Genomic DNA, 23,132 nt, shown 5'->3' with positions numbered 1-23,132 from the left:
TCCCTCACCTGGGATAGAGGGTAACTATTTTTTCTGCTACTGTTGTTTCTTATTTTAACAAATTGTGAAATGGGTCTGCACTGGTATTTTACTTAGTATTTTGTTATGAATTTAATAGTGATTATATTTGTCTTTTAAGACGATGGTAATAGATTTGAACAGGCATTATACATAATTATTGCGGGGTTGCCAAATTTCTGAGCTGGGCATGGGTAATTAGAGCAAAATCCATGAGACGACTTAGTTTTTAATCACATTTTTCTCTCCTTTTTAATTCTACAAAGCTGCTATTGTTTAATATGCTTCTTAACTTATTTATTGTAATATGAATGTTTTTACTGCAACTAATCCCGCAAAATGCAAGATCTATGAATTGTGGTCTCTCTTTTAATCTTTGTATGTGCTTTTATGATATCATGTGTATATCGAAATAAAGCTTTGAATGATAATTATTGCAGACTACACAAATCGGATAAAATCTGTAAGCATTGTTTAATGTTGCAATATATTTTAAATACACTGACATTTATACGACATTACTTTATTGCTAGAAGTGGTGTGAAAATAAATCCAAGAAAAAACACTATCGACAGAGTGCAGCATGATTCCTGCATGCTAACGAAATTAAATATCTTCACGTGAGCAGCCAACAAAAAATAATAATGACTGAATGGTAGCCATTATTAAATGAATGAAATAAAAAGAAACAAAAAGAAACTCAGACCATGCCTTTAAAGGGTACGTTACAATCTGTTTCTCTCAGTTTTACCTCACGTTGGTTTCTTTTCTTTGTGAATATATATCTTATAAATAATTCTTGAAGAAGCTCTTGCTTTACAAGAAAATGCCATAGTCGTTTTACTGGAAGTGCCGAAAAATCCTTTGATCTATGCAATGAGAAAAATGAGAAAAGAAATGGTATTACCATGCATGCTGTCACACAATTAAATGACAAGGGGTACAATGGATACAATAATGATAGCGTCTATATTCTACAAACTGAATCGTTTCAGAACCATTTTAAACACATCTGTAAGAGAATACCTGAAATGCATTAAAAGTGAGAAAATAATAACTAGTATTACTAGTATAAAGGTGTGACTACAATAGAGAACACCTCCACCAATAGACTCTTAGCAAACCAGTCTAGTACGGACTTAATTATGGATGATGGGCCATCTCCATGTGCCAATCCATAATATCCAGATCTGCATTTTCAAGCTACTAGAAACCCTTGGTGTAGCTTCTACAGCCCTGCTGGACAAAGCATACTACGGGGGAAGGAGGCCCGGGTCAGCATCGGTTGCGCTTAACCAAAAGGTCTAGACTAGTCGACAATGAGGCATAGAATGCTGAATACAGGTGTGGCCTGAAATGGGGTCCAGAGTATGGCGCATGAGATGGCAAAATCATATGCCGAGCACAAGTCCAGGCCGAAGGTATTTCTTTGCTGATAGTGTGCAAGTGTGCAGGGGTTGGCCGAAGACCAGGCTCTAGACAGAGAAATTAATGTGAATGGCCAATGTCCGTGCCTCACAAGATGAGTGCAAACTGATATTGTAACATGGGTTTATCGGGCAGGTGCAGTCATTGAGCTCAGTGGAGCATTGGCAACGTCAACTGGCCAAGCGGTGGCCCCAGCTTGGCTTTGTCAACGCTTGTTTTGTTTTTGTCATGGGTATTGTAAAGAGAATTTTTGTGAGAATTGCTGGGTGCTCACTAATATAAAAACACAACATTGGCTAAAAGCAAAAATATTTTTTTATTTAAAAAAGCAGGTATTTGGAATGTAAATAGCCTAAATGGCAGGTGAAACATGCACCAGAGATTATCCTACTGCAAGAAACCCATCTCCGAGGTCATCATTGTAGGTCCCTAGATAGATATCGATACACAGTACTGGCACATGCAGGGTACACCGCCGGCTCCAGAGGGATGGGGATTTTAGAAAGAAAGGCGTTTCCCTTTATATCTGGAAATCATGGTCTGACCCCTTGGGGAGATATGTGGTCCCGAGTGGGCAGTGGAAGGGAATGACCATTAACTTCTGCTCGGTGTACACACTACCCAGTATAGCAGCAGGCCCCCATGGTGGACACATTGGGTCCGTATCTTCTCGAGCTCCTGCAAGGAAGACTGATTTTCGGGGGGAGTTGCAGAGGGATATAAATGACGTAAAGCTGGATGTGTTGGCTGGGGGGGTCATGTGGGAGAAGAGCCAGAGCGCTGGGCAATTTCCTCGCCTACTTGGAACTCAGTGATATCTGGCGCTGTCATAATCCCACTCTCAGACAATACACACACTTACCCGCAGAGCATGGTTTGATCACACAGATTCAGTTTAAGGGCCAGTTAAAAGGGCCAAGACACATACTGCTCGTGGGATATCCGATCATTCCCCAGTGGAGGCCTTGCTAGAAGGGCCTTCGCGGAACATATCCGGCCACCGAGGGTGGACCCATGGTACCTCAGAGACCCACACTTTAGGTCTAGTGTGAGGGACTATACCGAGCACTTCTTTACGAAGAATGTGGGATTGGTGGACTCGGGGTGGCCATGTGGGAAGCTTTCAAGACAGTGATCAGGGGACATATCCAGAGTTTGATAGGGGCCTCCAAGAAACTAAAGGCACTGAAATACACAGCTCTGGAGAAGGAGATTCAGGAGCCAAGGCGGGAAAGGAGGAGGGGGAAACCTGACCGGTAACCCACCTCCTTTGTCTGCATCAGAAGGAGCTAAGAGGGCTTTTAGAAAATGAGGCCAAGGCCTTCCAGCACAAAGTTTATGAGATAGGAGATAAGGCCAGTAAACTCCTGGCGTGGCTGGACAAACGGGAGACTTCAGGACAGTGGGACCCGGAGAAAATGGGATGACCGGGGGATGAGACATGACAGGGCATGAGTTTTCGGAGGCATTTGTGTACTACTATGATGGGTTGTACACTTCCACTTCTGGGTTTACTGAATCGGATTGTGTTGATTTCCTGAGTGATATTAAACTTCAGGTTTTGACCATCGAAGAAAAAGAGGGGTTGGAAGGAGACAGGATGGAGGTGGAGCATAGCACAGTGGCACCAGGGCTGGTAGGGGATTTTGAAATGAAATGAAATGAAAATGAATTTTGTAAAGCGCAAATAGCTGCCCGGGGCCGTCCAAGCGCTGAGTGCTAACAGTGTGTTGTCAGCTGAATTAGTGAGCAGAACAGAAACAACTATTTATTAAACAAAAAAGTTTTCAACTGTTTCCTGAAAGAGGTAAGGTCCGAATTGGACCTTAAATGAAAAGGTAGACTGTTCCAAAGCCTGGCCACATTCAGGGAAAAAGAGCGACCTCCTGATCTGGACCTTTTTACCTTAGGCACAACAGCACGTAAAGCATTGGTAGACCGTAGCTGTCTGCAAGGAAGGTAGGGGGTAATTAAGGGGCGACTGATCACTGGACCAGTTTCCCAGAAAGACTGGTGGGCGACACAAAGAGATTTGAAACTGATCCTGTCCTTCACAGGGAGCCAGTGCAGTCTTGCTAGTCTAGGTTTCACAGAAGTCCTACGGGGAATTTGAAGCAGGGTCCTAGCAGCACAGTTGTGGATCACCTGCAGCTTCTTTAATGTGAAATCTGGGGCCCCAAGATAAAGCGCGTTTCCGAAATCCAACCTGGAAAGAATCAGTCCTTGAACTACAATTTGTCTTGCCTCAAAAGGTAGCAAAGGAAGAATCTTCCTCAGCATTCTAATGAGGCCAAAACAGGTGGCAGATAGTACAACAGCCTGATGGTCAAATGTCAAGGACTTGTCCAACCAGACGCCCAAGCTCTTGATGGCATCCTTAGGGACTGGGGGAGTGCCCAAGCAAGCCGGCCAGATCTGGTCTATTGCAGTTGGAGCTGAGTGGCCCAACAGCATGACCTCTGTCTTGTCCCCGTTAAGTTTGAGACAAGACAGGGTCATCCAGCTGCTGACCTCACTCAAGCAGCCCACCAGATCCACTGTGCCCACAGGGTCCTCAGCCCGCGCCAGTGAGACCACCAGCTGGGTATCGTCCGCATAGGTCACGATCTTAATACCATATGGGCGGACGATCCCAGCCAGCGGCCTCATATAGACATTAAACAGCGTCGGGCTGAGCGAGGAACCCTGCGGAACTCCACAATCCAAGGGTCTGCTGGTAGAGGTGGTGGTTCCCTCGAAGACCTGGAAATTTCTATTGGTTAAGAATGAACGGATCCATTCCAACGCTCCTCCTTGAATCCCAATGTCCTGGAGGCGCTGCAATAAGATGGTATGGTTTACAGTATCAAAAGCGGCACTCAGATCGAGGAGGATGACTGCCACCGATCCTCCCCGATCTAAGATGCCCCTTGTTTCCTCCAGGACCGCCAATAAGGCCTACTCCGTCCCATGCTTGGGGCGGAAGCCGGTTTGCGAGGGGTCAAGGAGGCTGTTATTCTCCAGAAAGTTGGTCAGGAGACTGTTAATATATTTTTCCAGTAACTTGCTGGCGCAAGGAAGCAGGGAGATTGGACGATAGTTGCCGAGGTTGTTGATGTTCAGATTAGGCTTCTTAGCAAGTGCCTTTACCCTGGCCTCTTTCCACCTAGATGGAACTGTGTTGGTGGAAATGGAGGCATTGAGTACCTTCAATACAACCGGGAGGATGGTTTGACTGACGGTCCTTAAGAAACTCGGAGGGGCAGGGTCGCTGGGAGAGCCCGATTTTACCAGGGTCATTAAGGTGGCTAATAGGTCCGAGTGCAGCAATGGAAAGTTATCCAGCACTGGTGACATATTATCTGTCACGCCATTTTTGGCATGTCCAGAAGTGGCTACTGGAGTATCTGGTTGGGTAATTGGAAAGGCAGAGTATATAAGATCTATTTTATTAAAAAAATAGTCTGCCAGCTCATTACAGCGGACTTGTAGATTGTCACTGTTTATGGGGGGCTGGGAGAGGACAGTGAGGCTTTTTACTATTCTATATATTTCCTTGGAATTGGACCTAGCATCAGTGATCTTTTTTGAATAGTGCCAAGATTGAGCTTTCTTAATCTCCAGCTTGTATTCCCTGATGGAGTTTCTATATACAGCTTTATCTAAGTCTGTATAGTCCAAACGCCATTTCCTCTCCAGCCTTTTACACTTACTTTTGATCTCCCTAAGCTCTGTAGTGTACCAAGGGGCTGAAATCCTAGATCTTTTAGCTCGTGTTATCTTCACTGGGAGAATGGTGTCCAATGACTGAGTTATTCAGTTATTAAAGGTGTCATTGGCTGCCGTAGGATCTGTAGTAATAGAAGGTATTGTGGCTTGAAGTTCGTGAGCCCACTCATCTATTGACAGTTTGGGCCAATTTCGAGCTTCCCGTAATCCTGTAGAAAGAACAGGCAATTTATGGATGTACCAAGTTAACGGGACAATTCGATGGTCTGTCCACGGGAGTACAATAGGGGGCTCTATCACTAGATCCGGGCAGTTGCTAAACACGGGGTCCAGCAAATGTCCTTTCACATGTGTGGGTGAGGGGACCAGTTGGGTCAGCTGTAGCGCGGATAGGCCAGCGATTAGTTCTTGGGCAGCGTGATCGTTGATGTCTTCGAAATGCATATTTAAATCGCCCAACAACGTGAAGTTAGCTGAAGTGGTGGCAAAATCTGCAACTGCTGAAGGCGCAGAGTCTAAAAACTCTCTAACCGAGCCAGGCGGGCGGTAGACCAATACTCCGGAAAAATTTAAGTTTGGTGACAGTTCCAGACTAAATGACGTACTTTCACAGTCCAAAATAGAGGTGGAGATGCATCGGCATTTGTAACTGTCTTTAAATACTATGGCTAAGCCTCCTCCCTTCCCCGATGTGCGATCTGTCCTGGCTATTTGATAGCCCTGTGGTAATGCTTGAACGAGGTCAGGCGCGGAAGACGAGGTTAACCATGTCTCCGTAAAAAAGACTGCATCCGGATTATGTTCTTCAAGCAATAGGGATACTTCTGTTTGATGCTTGGGCAGGGATCTACAATTTAGAAGAAACATCTTAAAAGAGTGCCGGTGCTCGGTAGTCATAATGCCTCTTGGGTAGATATGGCAGTGTTGACAGTAGGAGGGCAGATTTAAAGGGTGATGCAGATGGTGACATTTTCCTTTTGGCGAAGGTCTCAGACTGAGTAGCTCATTAGAGGTATATCTTGTATGAGAGCCGTGAAAATGAGCAGGGGTCGTGGCCCCTGGCCTCGTCCGGTCGCGGACGGGCGCAGACGGGCTTGCCTTTGGCGCGCCCGCTGCGCCCGCCCACTGCGCGGACGGGATGACAACATCCCTTTATACAGGTTAGAGGCGGGTGGGAGGCGACCAACAACTCGAGCGCCAACCCAGATTTTCCCCAATATGGCGTCCTAGGCCCTGCCTCGCACAGCGTCAGCACTGACTCTGCTGCGCTGGGAGCGGGGACGAGTGCAGAGGAAATCCCTGGTCTGGTAGGTTTAAAATAAATGATAACGAAGTTTTTAAGGCAAAATAATTAAATGCACACAGTTAAAACTGATATCCCCCGGCTCACGCCTCAGGGGTCCAACACGCGCTAGTAATCAGCGCGCTCGCGCATTCATTCAGCTTTTATACCTGGGCGGGCGGGCGGGAGGCGACCAACAACTCGAGCACCAACCCAGATTTCCCCCAATATGGCCTCCTAAGCCCTGCCTCGCACAGCGTCAGCACTGACTCTGCTGCGCTGGGAGCGGGGACGAGCGCAGAGGAAATCCCTGGTCTGGTAGGTTTAAAATAAATGATAACAAAGTTTTTAAGGCAAAATAATTAAATGCACACAGTTAAAACTGATATCCCCCGGCTCACGCCTCAGGGGTCCAACACGTGCTAGTAATTTTGGATACTAAGGTGAGTTTTGGTACACCCTAATTCAATTCACTGAGGTTCCAAGTCTCTATGCACAGTTCTGTGTATGAGCAGAATCCCTGCTACACCACATGTCCGTCAGGATGCAGCGCCAGTGGAGGAGGTGATGGTGGACCCTGCCCCCCACTGGCGTCGAATGGGCCTGAAAGGTCGGACTAGGAAGGCTTTGAGGCAGATGCTGCGTGAGCGGATGTGGACTGACCTTGCCATTGTCCCCCGGCACCGCCACGGCGGTTACCTCGTCCGCGGCCACGTTGAGGCTGGTCTGCGGCCTGTGGCTGGCAGGAATTTTTGGGGGTGCCTCTTCCTTGGCCACAAAAGGGGCAAAAAGCAGAAGTTTGCTGGCCCGAAAGGCCCTAGGACTTGGCCGTAGCCTTGGAGTCCTTGAAACGCTCAAGCGCACTGTCTTTCCAAAGAGGCGACGGCCATCGAAGGGCATGTCTATGAGTGTGGCCTAGACATCCCCCGAGAAATTGGCAGACCTCAGCCAGGCATGGCAGCGAAGCACCACAGTCGTGGAAATCGTCCTTCCCAGCGAGTCCGTGGTATCCAGTCCACACCTGATGGAATAACGTGCCGCAACCTGCCCCATCGCAAGTGATTGGGCGAGCTGGGCCCGGGCCTCCTCAAACTGATCAAACCTTTCGGATTCCCGATCCGGGGGGGGCGGCCGGGAATGCTGTCTGGGACGGGAATGCGGTCTGGGATCACCAGGCTCTCGGGGTGGGGTGCACGGACAGAAAGCTAGGGTCGTCCAGGCGGTGGCGTCGGGGCACGTTCCGATCCACAGGGGGCACTGTGAAGGGCTTGGACCAGGTGCCCAACAGAACGTCCGTGAGGGCCTCATTGAACGGCAGTAGAGGCTCCGAGGAGATTACTAGCGGCTGAAGCACCTCAGTGAGGAGATTAGTCCTCACGCCCGCAGCAGGGAGCCAAGAGCCAATGCCTTGGCTGCCCTGCGCAACACCACACCATAAGTGGGACTCTCCTCCGTAGCCATGGAGGGAGGAGAGAGGAGAGATGAATTCAGTGTCAGGCAAAGTGTCCAGACCAGTGGCCTCCCCTATCTCGTCTGCCCAATCCTGGCTCAACTGGCACTGCTGTGCCAGAGGGTCCTCAGATCCCTCCCAGTCCTCCCCTTCATCCGGGTCCTGGTAAACAGGCTGGAATGACTGAGCAGGGTCTTAGGTGACGCCGGACCCGGACCGGGGCTGAAACTGGTGCGGACGTAGCCCGAGGACGACGTCGGGAGAGACACCATGGGGGTCGGCGCCAGCGGTGGGGTTGTAAGGTCAACGGCTTCGACCGGGATCCGGTGACAGATCGCACGGGGGCCGGAGGTGTCGGGACCGAAGTCGATGATGGCGCCGGAGCCACTGGCCCGCCTAGGCCCCAAGTTGGGGCCCGAAGGCGCACCGGCAGGCCTCAACGGAGGGAAGTGAGTCCTCATGGCAATTAGGAACTCGCAAACCTCCTGCAGCGTCGCTCGCAGGCCAGGGACCGGAGTGTATGGGCCTGGAGGCGGAGCCTGTGGCTCCGACGGAGCCACGTGGACGGTGTCGCCCGAACCCTCAGCCGCGTCGCGCGAGCGGCGAGGGTAGTCTGAAGAGCGATGTCGCCTCTTCGACTTCTTCTTTGAGTGCCTCGACTTACCAGAGGACTTGGAGCCCGACGAGTGCTGGCGATGACTCGACGAGCCCGACGAGTGCTGGTGATGACGCGACTACTGCGGTTCCGCAACCGGTCCCTCGACCTCCTCCTCGACCGGCGCGGAGCCGACTGCCGGATCTCGAGTAGCTTGTGTGAGAAGTTGGCCTGATATATAGTGCTCACTATTCTAGTGATCACTTTGTATCATACCAAACAACCCTTATTGGTGATTGGTTGTTAGTCAACCTGATAGACCAGCTATCCTAGTAGCGTGCACAAAAGCAGTCTTTAGGCTAAACTCTAGAGGGCGTGTTAAGCCAGCTGTTTTACCATCACATATACCCCTTGAACACCAAGTGAAAGGACACCACACAAGTTGTTATGAAAATAAAGGATATTTATTCATAACAATTCTACCCTGAACTCTTTATGAGTCAGGGAGCTAAGCACAATACAAAACTCTTACGAAAATACTACAAGTTGCACAATTTACACAAATACCCGAGGGGCACGAAAAACCATATACTTCAAAAGTGGAATGCGAAATGCTAGCAGTAAGTAACACGATCCAGAGGCTTCAGGACCGCTAGGGCTACCTTACTGAACCCTCAGGTTAGGAGCAGGAGGCCTAGGGAACCCGGGTGCAGAGTGGGAACTCTTACGCGGGATGCGGGACAAAGTCTATGGATGCTAGCAATTCTAAAGTTACTGTTTCCGGACGAATCCGACTAGGTAGACTTAAAACGAAAACGGATCTGGACACTAGGATAGTGAACCTGTGCTGGAGCACCGAAATGCTCAAGTTACCTAGCCCAGGGGCTGCGGCTGCATAGGGTTCAAAAGACGTCGGGAATCCTCGTTGTAGTCTATGGAGCCTGAAAGAAGTTGTTGCTGGCAGGCGACCAGTGAAGAAGTTCGGTGTGATCCAAGGCTGGATCAGTGAAGAGGACGACCTGAAAGCAGAGGGGACTCAGTTCTTAATCACTAGCCAGTGATTGAGTGGGCACCAGGACGGCACCGGATGAAGTCGCCGCGATCAGGTGAGTGGGTGACGTTGGACTCTGCAGGCACACGGGCCAGGAAGCGTTGTCGGCGACCAGGCTGGAGGTGCGAGCTGTCCCACGATGGTGTCTGCTGTCGGCGATGCTGGATCCAGGATAGGAGCAACAAACCTTGGCAAAGGCAAGCCCACGCGGTGGAGTCAAGATGGCGTCTGGAGTGGACCAGGAGGGTCCAGGGCACTTCTTGTTGGACAAGGAGCAAGGGCCAGTCTAGGGGACCTAGACCAGCGGTGAAATCGTCGTGGTACATCGTCAGGAGGGCCACTAGCCAACGGGCAAGTGACCGGACAACGTGGTAAGCAGCGAGGAAGCAGAAGGGCCCCACGCAGATCTCGTGGATGCTGGGGGGCTGGACTTCGGTGCTGGAGCTGCTCAGGGTTGGGGCTTCTCAAACCCCAGTGCACTCACTCGAGGGTCCCTCGGTGGTCGTGCTGGTGAAGCGTCGTGCAGGTCTTGAAGATGGCCGGTCCCTTGGGTCTCGTCACACCCACGAATCTCAGCTGGGCTGATGATGCAGGTAGAGGTCAGAGATGGCAGGGAATCCGGGTCTCGTCGAGCTGGTCAGTCTTGATCCGGAGGATGGACGTCCAGCAAACCGCAAGCGCTTCGATGGTGACTGCTGGTGCAGGGTGGCTACTCCTTAGCCACAAGGGAGAGTCTTCAGAGAATGACAAGAGTTCCTTTCGTGGAAAGTAGTTCAAGTTTCAAGATTATCCAATTTGGGAAGGGTGCCCGCTCCTACCTTTATTCTAAGAAAAGGGGCTGGCACGCGACTAGGTCCTGCCCATGGGTGGGACCAGGAGGGGGGTGGTTACACCCCTCTCCTTTGTCCGGTCTCTCCCCAGCTCAGGGGCTGGTGTGCCCCTAGAACTGGTTTGAGCCGGCATATGCACAGTGAGCACCGGGGTGCCACTTGCAGTCACCTTCCTTTCAGCCCTGCCTACCTGGGATACACAAAATCCTGTCTGGGATGGTGCTGGCACCGCCCCTGACAGGAAACCCTTTGTCCAGGCCTCCCTCGCTGGAAGGACTCCCAGCAGCAGGAGGGCAGACTTGTGTCTCGGTGGCAGCATCCATTTTGTGGAGCTGAGGCTGTGTCAACTTTAACCGGGGTTCACAGTTACATACATGTCGTGTCCCTCTAGAAGGGTGGAATGCTAACCCCGTCGCCAGAATTGGCGAGGGGTTAGTATTCCAATTCGTATGACACCTTACTCGACATGTTTTGATAATGCTATGCCAAAGTTAGCATTTAACCGCGAGGATTATAATGCACTTAAGAGTATATGGTATAGCGTTATCATGGAACAGCTATTAGGACTTGGTTCCGCAAGCTGCAAACGGGCTCAGCTCATGCCAGAGCACCATCTCACATAATTCCCAGCACTCTGCCTTCAGGATTGATAAGGCCTGCCATGGGACTGACTGATAGGAGTATATATGTCCATTTTAGGGTTAGATATAGGAATACTATATCTAAAGCAAAGGGTGAATACACCACCTTGCCCCAGCTGTCGTGCAGCCAGTTGTGTCAGTTTTGGATGGCCAGCCAGGGGTGGCATAATACATGCTGCAGCCCCTGGTAGGCCCTGGGTACACCTATGCCCTGGATACCTAAGGTATACTGTACAGGGACTGATAAGGTGGCCCAGTACCAATTGGTAAATGCACCTAAGGTACATGCTTGTCAATTTAGAGAGAGAACAGCTAGGCTGTGGGTCTGATTACCAGGCCCACAGCCAGGGAAAGTCGTAAATCAGTGAAGCAAAAAGCAAAAATCTGGGGTGGCCATGGGATTGCAGACCCCACTCTCCTACATACCCCCCCCCCCCCCAAACTTAGGGACATTAAACTAACCTTGACCAGGTGAGTCTTCTTGCTCTAAGTGGAAGTACCTGGAGAGACCATCTGCATTACCATGGTCAGTCCCTGGGCGGTGCTCCACTGTAAAGTCCATTCCCTGTAGGGAAATGGACCACCTAAGAAGTTTGGGGTTTTCACCCTTCATTTGATTTAGCCATAAGAGGGGCTTATGGTCGGTCTAAATCTTGAAGTGAGTACCAAACAAGTATGGCCTCAACTTCTTCAGGGCCCAAACCACAGCAAAGGCCTCCCTCTCAATAGCTGACCAACGTTTCTCTCTAGGGGTCAGCCTTCTACTTATAAAAGCAATGGGCTGGTCATGACCATCAATCTTCAGCTGAGATAGAACAGCTCCCACACCCAACTCAGAAGCATCTGTTTGGACAATGAAAGGTTTGGAGTAGTCTGGACTCTTGAGAATAGGTGCAGTGCACATGACCTGCTTTAGGTCATCGAATGCCGTCTGACAGCTAACTGTCCACTGAACTTTCTTTGGCCTTTTCTTACTTGTCAGGTCATTAAGTGGAGTCACAATGGTTCCATAATTTCTGACAAATTTCCTGTAATAACCAGACAGGCCCAAGAAAGCTCTGACCTGAGTCTGGGCGGTTGGAGGAGCCCAGTCCTTTATGGCCTGTATCTTGCTCTCCAGAGGTTGAACTTGGCCTCCACCTACAAGGTGGCCCAGGTATACAACTTGACTCTGCCCTATCTGGCACTTAGTAGCCTTGATAGTGAGGCCTGCCTTTTGCAGGGCCACTAAAACTTTCCTCAGGTGGATCAGGTGATCCTCCCAGGTGGAGCTAAAGACAGCAATATCATCTAGATATGCTGCACAAAAGTCATCCAACCCAGTGAGAACTTGGTTCACCAACCTTTGAAAAGTGGCAGGTGCATTTTTCAAACCAAAGGGCATCACCACAAATTGGTAATGACCTCCTGGGGTAGAAAATGCTGTCTTGGCCTTGGCATCCTCAGCTAACCTGATTTGCCAATAACCAGCTGTTAGGTCAAATGTACTTAAGAAAGTTGCAGAAGCCAACTTATCTATCAGTTCATCTGCCCTAGGTATTGGGTGGGCATCTGTCTTAGTGACAGCATTGAGACCCCTGTAGTCTACGCAAAACCTCATCTCTCTCTTACCATCTTGGGTGTGAGGTTTAGGCACTAGAACTACAGGACTAGCCCAAGGGCTCTCTGAGGGTTCAATGACTCCCAATTCCAACATCTTTTGTACTTCTTGTTTTATGCAGTCCCTGACGTGGTCATGTTGCCTGTAGATTTTACTCTTTATAGGCAGACTGTCTCCAGTGTCCACCTCATGTGTGCACCAGTTTGTCTGACTGGGGGTCAGAGAAAACATTTGTCTGAAGGATTGAAGGACTTGCTTACAATCCTTTTGCTGATGCTCAGAGAGGCTGTCAGAAGACTACACCATCTACTGACCCATCATCAGGGTTCTGAGTGAGCAGGTCTGGGAGAGGGTCACTCTCTTCCTCCTGCCCCTCATCCGTGGCCATGAGCAAGCCCATGTCCTCCCTGTCAACAAATGCTTTGAGCCTATTCACAGGAAGTACTCTGTGAGGGCTCCTGGGAGTTCTCATGTCCACCAAGTAGGTGACCTCTCCCTTTTGCTCAATAATGATGTGGGGTCCAGACCATTTGTCCTGGAGAGCTGCTGGGGCCACTGGCTCCAACACCCACACCTTCTGTCCTGCATGGTAAACAGTTAGGACAGCCTTTTGGTCATGCCAAGCTTTTTGAAGTTCTTGGCTGGCCTCCAGGTTTTTAGATGCCTTCTCCATGTACTCTGCCATCCGGGAGCGGAGACCAAGTACATAGTCCACTATGTCAAGTTTAGGTTTTTTGAGAGGTAACTCCCATCCTTCCTTCACAAGACATAGGGGTCCTCTTACAGGATGTCCAAACAAAAGCTCAAAAGGGCTGTTACCAACCCCCTTCTGTGGGACCTCTCTGTAAGCAAACAGAAGGCAGGGTAAAAGGATGTCCCATCTTCGCTTAAGCTTTTCAGGTAACCCTTTTATCATCCCTTTGAGGGTCCTGTTGAATCTTTCAACAAGCCCATTGCATTGTGGGTGATAGGGTGTGGTACATTTGTAATTTACACCACACTCCTTCCACATAGCAGTCAAGTATCCTGACATGAAGTTTGCACCTCTGTCAGAGACAACCTCCTTAGGGAACCCCACTCTGGAGAAAACTCCAACCAGGGCCCTAGCCACAACAGGAGCTGTAGTGGTCCTAAGGGGAATAGCTTCTGGCTACCTGGTGGCATTTTTAACACCCACACATAAATAGGTCCCTACACTTCACTGACATCACTCACCCTGCACTGTCACATAGCCTCTGTCACATTTAAGTGCTCCCGCGTAGTTCGTCAGGTCGTAGCACGCCCCGCCCCGTAGAGGGACGGGAAGACCCCCATGATGAAGCATGACACTAAAGGATTTTTTTTAGTGTGTGAGGGGTATTTTAACAAGCACATTGTGCTCTCATCTTTACCACCCTAAGAGAGAGTTTATTATCCTCACTATTCACATGTAAAAAGAAAAATTAATTTTTTTTTAAAAAACCACCACACATTGATAGAATCTCTTTGTTTATAGATACCTGGTGGCATGATCCACTACCACCAGTATAAATCTGCGCCCAGATGCTGTTGGGGGGGCCATTGGTCCAACAATGTCAATCCCCACTCTTTCAAAGGGAACCCCCACCACAGGTAGTAGTATGAGGGGGGCCTTTGTTGTGTCACCTGATTCGCTACTGGCTTGGCAAGTGACACATGAGCGACAAAACTCTTTAGTGTCCTCAGACATATGAGGCCAGTGAAAGTGTGGGGCAAGCCTGTCCCAAGTCTTGTTCTGGCCTAAGTGACCTGCAAGGGGAATTTCATGGGCTAAGGTGAGAAGGAAACCTCTAAGAGACAAGGGGATGACCAGCCTCCTGGTAGCACCAGGCTTGGGGTCTCTTGCCTCAGAGTATAGGAGTCCATCGTCCCAATATACCTTATGGGCACCTGTAGCATTCCCTGCAGCCTCAGCAGCAGCCTGCTGTCTGAGGGGTTCAAGAGAGGAACAGTCTAACTGTGCCTGCCTCAAGTCTGCCCTGGAAGGTCCCCCTGTCCCAAGAAACTCAACCTGTTCAGGCTCAAGCTCTTCTAGGAAAGTTCCTTCTGGGGTCTTGGGGTCAGTCTCCTGAGAGAGCTGATCCTCCACCTGAGACAGGGGGGAAGGGTCAACCTTACCCAGATGTATGATCCTACATCGCGCACCAACACATCGCGGGCTTTAACCCCGCGGCTAATACATCGCACAGGGCAACACTTCGCCCTCTGTTATATCGCACGCATTTACAACGGCAATGCGTCCAGTCCTATTGGCAAGGCTGTAACATCGCAGACGCGTAGATCGCTCGTCACGACAACGCGTGCTTTGCATTTTCGTTCTCCTAATGCATGTACCTGCCCCTAACCCTTGGCTCCCATTGCGCTCCCCCCGTCCCCACGACCCGAATTCTTTTATTTCTATTTCCCTAATTTCGTTTTTCTAGGCAGGGCGGCAGGGACGCTCAGCATCCAGTGATTGTGGGCAAATCACTCGATCTCCCCGTGCCTACATAACTGTTGCGTGTTACTGAAATCTCGCAGTGTGGGCAGTTAGTATTTCTAAAAGGAATAAATAAAATTGTGACCATTATACAAAGGTACTTACAGAGCGACTGTATCCGTTGTTCAGTACAGTTGGTGTCCGTTAGTACAAGTCATAATCGGAGTACAGGGCACAAGAGGGAGTGACTTGAGGCAGCAGGCCCTCGAGTTATGCCTTGGTTTCATGGAAGAGTGTTCTGCTAATAGCCGGTGGGACAGAGTTCAGACACTTGGGCGCACTCTTCAGATAAATAAAGTGAAAAAAGTTGCATAACGGCATTAATTGCAGCGCTGACACCAACTCATTCGAGATCCTATACGTCAAGAAAGCAGCAGGCGTTGCGGCTGGGTTCTGTGTTCGTGTTGGACAGGAGCTCATGGAACTGCTGGCTCTTCTGTATTACGTTTTTGCTTGCATGAAGCACGCAGGAATGTTGATGAACCTGGTATGAATTAATAACTCCTAGAGTGGCGGCCACCGGGGGCCTCCCGCATGCTACTGAGTGAAAATAATCCTGCATTAAACTAAACTCGCACCCTGCTCTCCCAAGAATGTGCGCCTCTTGCACTTTTCTCCCTGGGGATTTTTGTTTCCTTCCAGGAGGTGCTGTGTTATTATTATTCTATTATTTTTTGTTTCCGTTTGTCACTGGCACGCATGACTCCGAAATTGTGCAACTCAAACAGGGGGTGTACTCTTGGGCAGTTATAAAGAGGAGCCGCTTGGAGCCCCACTGTGTGAGTTTTGCACTGATGTCATATTCCCTCGAGTCAGACGAAAATAAGCTATTTAAATTACATGTTGTAATCATCCCCTTCTTAAGTTGTTTACCTGTTGGTAAAACTGCTGTGCTGTGTACGATGGAAGCCAGCAGCAAAATGTTATCAGTAGATGGAGAAACGTTTAAATAATTGACAAGCAAATTCATTGGAATTTAAAGAAGAGGGCAGCCAATCAGGTTCCTTAGAATGCAGCCTGTAACGGCAGCTTAACACCTCCAAACAGCCCATCTACCAAGCACCTATCCATCCACCCATCTATCCACCCATCCATCCATCCACCCATCCATCCACCCATCCATCATGCACCCATCCATGCACCCATCCATCCACCACCCACACTTCATGCATCCATCCATCCATCATGCATCCATCCATCCATCCCCCATACATCCACCACCCACACACCATTCATCCATCCATCCACCGTTCATCCATCCATGCATTATGCATCCATCCATCCATCCACCACCCACAAATCATGCATCCGTATATCCCATCATGCATCCATCCATCCATCCCCATACATCCACCACCCACACACCATTCATCCATCCATCCATCCATCCATCCACCCATCCATCATTCATCCATCCATGCATTATGCATCCATCCAACCATTACCCATACATCCACCACCCACACATCATGCATCCGTATATCTCATCATGCATCCACCCATCCATCATGCATCCACCCATCCATCATGCATCCATCCATCATGCATCCATCCATCCATCCCCCATGCATCCACCACCCACACACCATGCATCCATCCACCCATCCATCATTCATCCATCCATCCATTATGCATCCATCCATCCCCCATACATCCACCACCCACACATCATGCATACACATATCCCATCATGCATTCATCCATCCATCCATCCCCCATACATCCACCACCCACACATCATGCATCCATCCACCCATCCATCATCCATCCATCCATCCATCATCCATCCTTCATTCATGCATCCATCCACCCACTAGTGATAGCCACTGTTTTTTAAAAATTGTAATCTGCATCATTATAACATATTTAGGCTGTCATTACACCAAAGTTATGCATGTGAATACATAAAAAGTTCAGGTAGCGCTGCACTTGTAAGTGTGGTGACTTGATAGAAGGCGTCGTTAATAGGAGGCTCGAACCCTGGTTGACAGCACCAAAGTCGTCAGAGCTATCCGTCAGACCACATCCTCTCACTCACATTGATGCGGTATTTCTAAGGTATATTAAAGAATAGCAACATATTTTTTAATAAGTTTTTAAATCTTGCCAACTGTTTGACAAGGAAAAGGCCGTTTTTTCTGTTCTGCATTTCTGTAAAGTTGGGCATGTACGTGACAAGGAAAAGGCCATTTTCTATTGCGTTGTAATGGCATCACCCGTTTCCGTTTGTGTTGTGCAGTTTGGAAAGTTGTGTCTTATTTTTTTTAAGTTGTGTCTCAGCCCGTTTCCGTTTGTAAAGTTGTGTCTCAGCCCGTTTCTGTTCTGCATTTTTGAAATGTTGGGCATGTACGTGACAAGGAAAAGCCCATTTTCTGTTGCGTTGTAATGGCATCTTAACATCGCATGCGTTTTAATTGCATGCGATGTTCATGCCATCGCGCCGTTGTAGCATGCGTGCTAAAAGGCTGCGATGTGAACGACCATGCGATGTAAAAATCGCGGTGCAATAGCACCGCGATGTATTTACATCGATGTAATGGGCGTTTCCCACCTTACCCCTACTGCTCTTTCTCTTGGGTAGTGTCTGGTCCATTCTTCCAGGATCCAGCACTAGTTCAGCTGGGCATTTCTTGGCCTGTGACCTAGTCACAGCAAGGACATGTGCTGACAAACCTAACATTTCCACATGAGTTCTATACTCCACATCTGACCATAAGGAGGATTCCAAATCATTGCCCAAAAGACAGTCCACTGGGAGGTCTGAACTAACAACAACCCTTTTGAGGCCATTTACCCCTCCCCGGGAGAAATTAACAAGTGCCATACTATGGGAGGTAGTGGCATTGCTAGCATTGGTCACCAGGTAGTCTGAACCTAGTATTACCTGTTCAGGGTCCACAAAGTTTGGTGTCACCATAGTGACACTGGCACAAGTGTCCCTGTAGGCCTGAGCCATTTTTCCATTGATCAAAGGTGTCTGCCTGTACTTGCCCAGAGTACCGGGACTTATTGTAGGGGTCATATCCATGTCCCCAGTACAAACAAGAACAGCCTGAGTAGGTATCCTGACTAAGTCAGAACCCGCCTCAGTTCCCAGGGTTAACCCCACTATAGCCTTGGGGGGATTACTACCACTACTAACTGTACTAGGGGGTGCTGCAGGTGCCTTAGGGGCAGTAGTGGTAGGAGTTGGGCCTTTCTTGGTGCACTCACTAAACCAGTGAGTATTACTTTTGCAGTATTGGCACCATGGTTTCTTCTGACCATTATTCTTCTTCTTTTGGGAATTCTGGGACCCACCCTCTTTGGATTGTTGGGGCCCTGTTGAAGACTTCTGGTCATTTTGCTTATTCTCATTACCCTTGGGATCTGCTTTCTTCTGGCCACCACCCTGGTTCTGGTTCTGCTGCTTGACCCTTGTTCTGACCCATCTGTCTGCCTTCTTTCCCAATTCTTGGGGAGAGGTCAGATCTGAGTCAACAAGGTGCTGATGCAACAACTGATTCTGACACTTATTTAAGATTTGTTCTCTCATAATTAGATTATATAATCCTGTGTAATCAGTAACTTTACTTCCCAGCAACCAGCCTTCAAAAGCCTTAGTGGCACAATCAACAAAGTCTGCCCAATCCTGAGACTGAATTTTCTGGGTGTCTCTGAACAGCAACCTGTACTGTTCAGTTGTTAAGCCAAACCCATCAATCAGTGTATTCTTCAGGACTTGGTAATTGTTAGCATCCTCAGCTCTAGTAGTGAGGAGCTTATCTCTACCTTTACCTTCAAAGGAGAGCCACAATAGAGCTGCCCACTGACTCTGGGGGATGCACTGGACAGTGCAGGCCCTCTCCAAAGCAGCCATCCCTTGTTTAAAGGGGGGCACTATCTTACTCAGGTGTCTAGTATCAAAACTCCTGTCTTTATCCTTAGGGATATTGCTGCCACCAGTGGGGACTACCCCACTCAACTGTTGCTCTCTAGCAAAGGCAAGCTTCTCCTTGGCAAGGGCAAGTTCTTCCCTCTGGATCCTCAGATTAGCCTGTTTCATGTTCTCTCCTCTGAGGGGAAGTCATTCTCCTCTGGGGAGAAATCATTCTCCTCTGAGAAGAGGCATGAGAGTGCACAGATCTATTGGAGTCCCTAGAATGAGACCTAGCTCTTATAACTCCAAAGTTAGGCCTGCTTAGGGTCAGTACTGGGGGTCCCCCAGATCCTTCCCTATGTAGGTCTAAGTTGGCCTTGGTAAGTCTGATGACTAGCTCAGGACCATTGTCTGCCTCATCCCCAGAAAGGACCTCTTCATCCTCCTCCTCTACTTCTTCAGTTTCAGGGAGGTCAGGATCACCAAGGGTACCCTCTAAGGCTGGCATGCTCCCATCTGTCTGAGAAGCTTTCCTAGCATCATACGTCTCTAAGAGACCTAACAGAAAGGGAGTGGTAGGGTTAGAACCCTGTTTCAATTTCCTGGAGGTACACAATTGTCTCATCTCCTGGAAACTGAGAGCTGCATATCCTGAGTTGACCTGTGGAGGGTCACTAGCCACTAGGGGAGTCTCTGAAGACTCTCCATGGGTAGACATGCTTCTATTGTGGTGTAAGTGATGCACCTACCTACACTATGGGTTTACCTACTGATCCCTTGCTAGAGTTGTAGTTAGGGTGTGCTAAGCCCCGTTACACTACAACAGCTGGTTCAGTAGAACTCAGAGTATTCTAAGCTAAGTTATATGTACCTAGGTACTTATGTGATCTTTCAAATTATATTCTTAGGATACGTGTGTGGTAAAACAACAGCAAGCTCAAATCCCAACCGCTGCTCACCAATGTGAGAAGTTGGCCTGATATATAGTGCTCACTATTCTAGTGATCACTTTGTATCATACCAAACAACCCTTATTGATGATTGGTTGTAAGTCAACCTGATAGACCAGCTATCCTAGTAGCGTGGACAAAAGCAGTCTTTAGGCTGAACTCTAGAGGGCGTGTTAAGCCAGCTGTTTTACCATCACATATACCCCTTGAACACCAAGTGAAAGGACACCACACAAGTTGTTATGAAAATAAAGGATATTTATTTATAACAATTCTACCCTGAACTCTTTATGAGTCAGGGAGCTAAGCACAATACAAAACTCTTACGAAAATACTACAAGTTGCACAATTTACACAAATGCCCGAGGGGCACGAAAAACCATATACTTCAAAAGTGGAATGCGAAATGCTAGCAGGTAAGTAACACGATCCAGAGGCTTCAGGACCGCTAGGGCTACCTTACTGAACCCTCAGGTTAGGAGCAGGAGGCCTAGGGAACCCGGGTGCAGAGTGGGAACTCTTACGCGGGATGCGGGACAAAGTCTATGGATGCTAGCAATTCTAAAGTTACTGTCGAATCCGACTAGGTAGACTTAAAACGAAAAAGGATCTGGACACTAGGACAGTGAACCTGTGCTGGAGCACCGAAAATGCTCGAGTTACCTAGCCCAGGGGCTGCGGCTGCATAGGGTTCAAAAGACGTTGGGAATCCTCGTTGTAGTCTATGGAGCCTGAAAGAAGAAGTTGCTGGCAGGCGACCAGTGAAGAAGTTCGGTGTGATCCAAGGCTGGATCGGTGAAGAGGACGACCTGAAAGCAGAGGGGACTCAGTTAATCTTAATCACTAGCCAGTGATTGAGTGGGCACCAGGATGGCACCGGATGAAGTCGCCGCGATCAGGTGAGTGGGTGACGCTGGACTCTGCAGGCACACGGGCCAGGAAGCGTTGTCGGCGACCAGGCTGGAGGTGCGAGCTGTCCCACGATGGTGTCTGCTGTCGGCGATGCTGGATCCAGGATAGGAGCAACAAACCCTGGCAAAGGCAAGCCCACGCGGTGGAGTCAAGATGGCGTCTGGAGTGGACCAGGAGGGTCCAGGGCACTTCTTGTTGGACAAGTAGCAAGGGCCAGTCAAGGGGACCTAGACCAGCGGTGAAATCGTCGTGGTACGTCGTCATGAGGGCCACTAGCCAACGGCAAGTGACCGGACAACGTGGTAAGCAGCGAGGAAGCAAAAGGGCCCCACGCAGATCTTGTGGATGCTGGGGGGCTGGACTTCGGTGCTGGAGCTGCTCAGGGTTGGGGCTTCTCAAACCCCAGTGCACTCACTCGAGGGTCCCTCGGTGGTCGTGCTGGTGAAGCGTCGTGCAGGTCTTGAAGATGGCCGGTCCCTCGGGTCTCGTCACACCCACGAATCTCAGCTGGGCTGATGATGCAGGTAGAGGTCAGAGATGGCAGGGAATCCGGGTCTCGTCGAGCTGGTCAGTCTTGATCCGGAGGATGGACGTCCAGCAAACCGAAAGCGCTTCGATGGTGCCTGCTGGTGCAGGGTGGCTACTCCTTAGCCACAAGGGAGAGTCTTCAGAGAATGACAAGAGTTCCTTTCGTGGAAAGTAGTTCAAGTTTCAAGATTATCGAATTTGGGAAGGGTGCAAGCTCCTACCTTTATTCTAAGAAAAGGGGCTGGCACGCCTTTGTCCGGTCTCTCCCCAGCTCAGGGGCTGGTGTGCCCCTAGAACTGGTTTGAGCCGGCATATGCACAGTGAGCACCGGGGTGCCACTTGCAGTCACCTTCCTTTCAGCCCTGCCTACCTGGGATACACAAAATCCTGTCTGGGATGGTGCTGGCACCGCCCCTGACAGGAAACCCTTTGTCCAGGCCTCCCTCGCTGGAAGGACTCCCAGCAGCAGGAGGGCAGACTTGTGTCTCGGTGGCAGCATCCATTTTGTGGAGCTGAGGCTGTGTCAACTTTAACCGGGGTTCACAGTTACATACATGTCGTGTCCCTCTAGAAGGGTGGAATGCTAACCCCGTCGCCAGAATTGGCGAGGGGTTAGTATTCCAATTCGTATGATACCTTACTCGACATGTTTTGATAATGCTATGCCAAAGTTAGCATTTAACCGCGAGGATTATAATGCACTTAAGAGTATATGGTATAGCGTTATCATGGAACAGCTATTAGGACTTGGTTCCGCAAGCTGCAAACGGGCTCAGCTCATGCTAGAGCACCATCTCACATAATTCCCAGCACTCTGCCTTCAGGATTGATAAGGCCTGCCACAGGAGTGACTGATAGGAGTATATGTGTCCATTTTAGGGTTAGATATAGGAATACTATATCTAAAGCAAAGGGTGAATACACCACCTTGCCCCAGCTGTCGTGCAGCCAGTTGTGTCAGTTTTGGATGGCCAGCCAGGGGTGGCATAATACATGCTGCAGCCCCTGGTAGGCCCTGGGTACACCTATGCCCTGGATACCTAAGGTATACTGTACAGGGACTGATAAGGTGGCCCAGTACCAATTGGTAAATGCACCTAAGGTACATGCTTGTCAATTTAGAGAGAGAACAGCCAGGCTGTGGGTCTGATTAGCAGGCCCACAGCCAGGGAAAGTCGTAAATCAGTGAAGCAAAAAGCAAAAATCTGGGGTGGCCATGGGATTGCAGACCCCACTCTCCTACAGCTTGCGGGACCGATCCCGCCTAGCTTTTGAAGTCAAGGCCCGGCAGTCGGGGCACGACTTGTCATCGTGGTCGGCCCAGAGGCAGTAGAGACACCGATGGTGGGGGTCGGTCACCGACATCAGGCAGTGACGGGCATCGCACGGCTTGAAGCTAGGCATCCCTACGGCACCAGGAGTCTAAGTCGACTCGAAAAAGAGATCCAAAACAGATCAAAAAGTTAGACAAAAAATGACTAAGAGTACTGCTCTTCCCGGATCTGCGCTAGCTGGCGCGGAATAAAGAAGAACTGACGTCAGCGCATGAGGGCGGCGTCTAAGTACTCTGACGACATCATCCCGGTGATCACGACACCGACGACAGACGCGGAGCCGCAGACGATGCCTACCGACGCGCAAGGGTACTGCTGACAAAAACTTTCCGGATCCAGCCTGACGCCTGGGGATCTTCTAAGGTAAGGAATCTAAGGTAAGGAATCTAACACTAACCTGTTTCTTTCAGATGCCTTTACCACTCATTTCATCCATCACGACCCAGACA

At 49.4% G+C, this 23,132-nt stretch overlaps 1 protein-coding gene across 2 annotated transcripts in view; it reads right to left on the bottom strand.

The window, feature by feature from the left end:
* The window catches only part of DMXL2 (Dmx like 2), a 1,907,871-nt gene that overhangs the window by 556,992 nt on the left and 1,327,747 nt on the right, over positions 1-23,132 (bottom strand). For both annotated transcript variants that reach the window (XM_078684818.1, XM_078684819.1), the window contains exon 33: positions 770-887. In XM_078684818.1, the coding sequence (XP_078540944.1) occupies positions 770-887 (118 nt within the window). The remainder of the gene's footprint in view (positions 1-769; positions 888-23,132) is intronic.

This window comes from Lissotriton helveticus, chromosome 3_2 (assembly GCF_964261635.1).
Source record: "Lissotriton helveticus chromosome 3_2, aLisHel1.1, whole genome shotgun sequence".
Lineage (NCBI taxonomy): Eukaryota > Metazoa > Chordata > Amphibia > Caudata > Salamandridae > Lissotriton > Lissotriton helveticus.
Note: the sequence above shows the minus strand (reverse complement) of the source record. Positions and strands in the feature narration are given on the sequence as shown.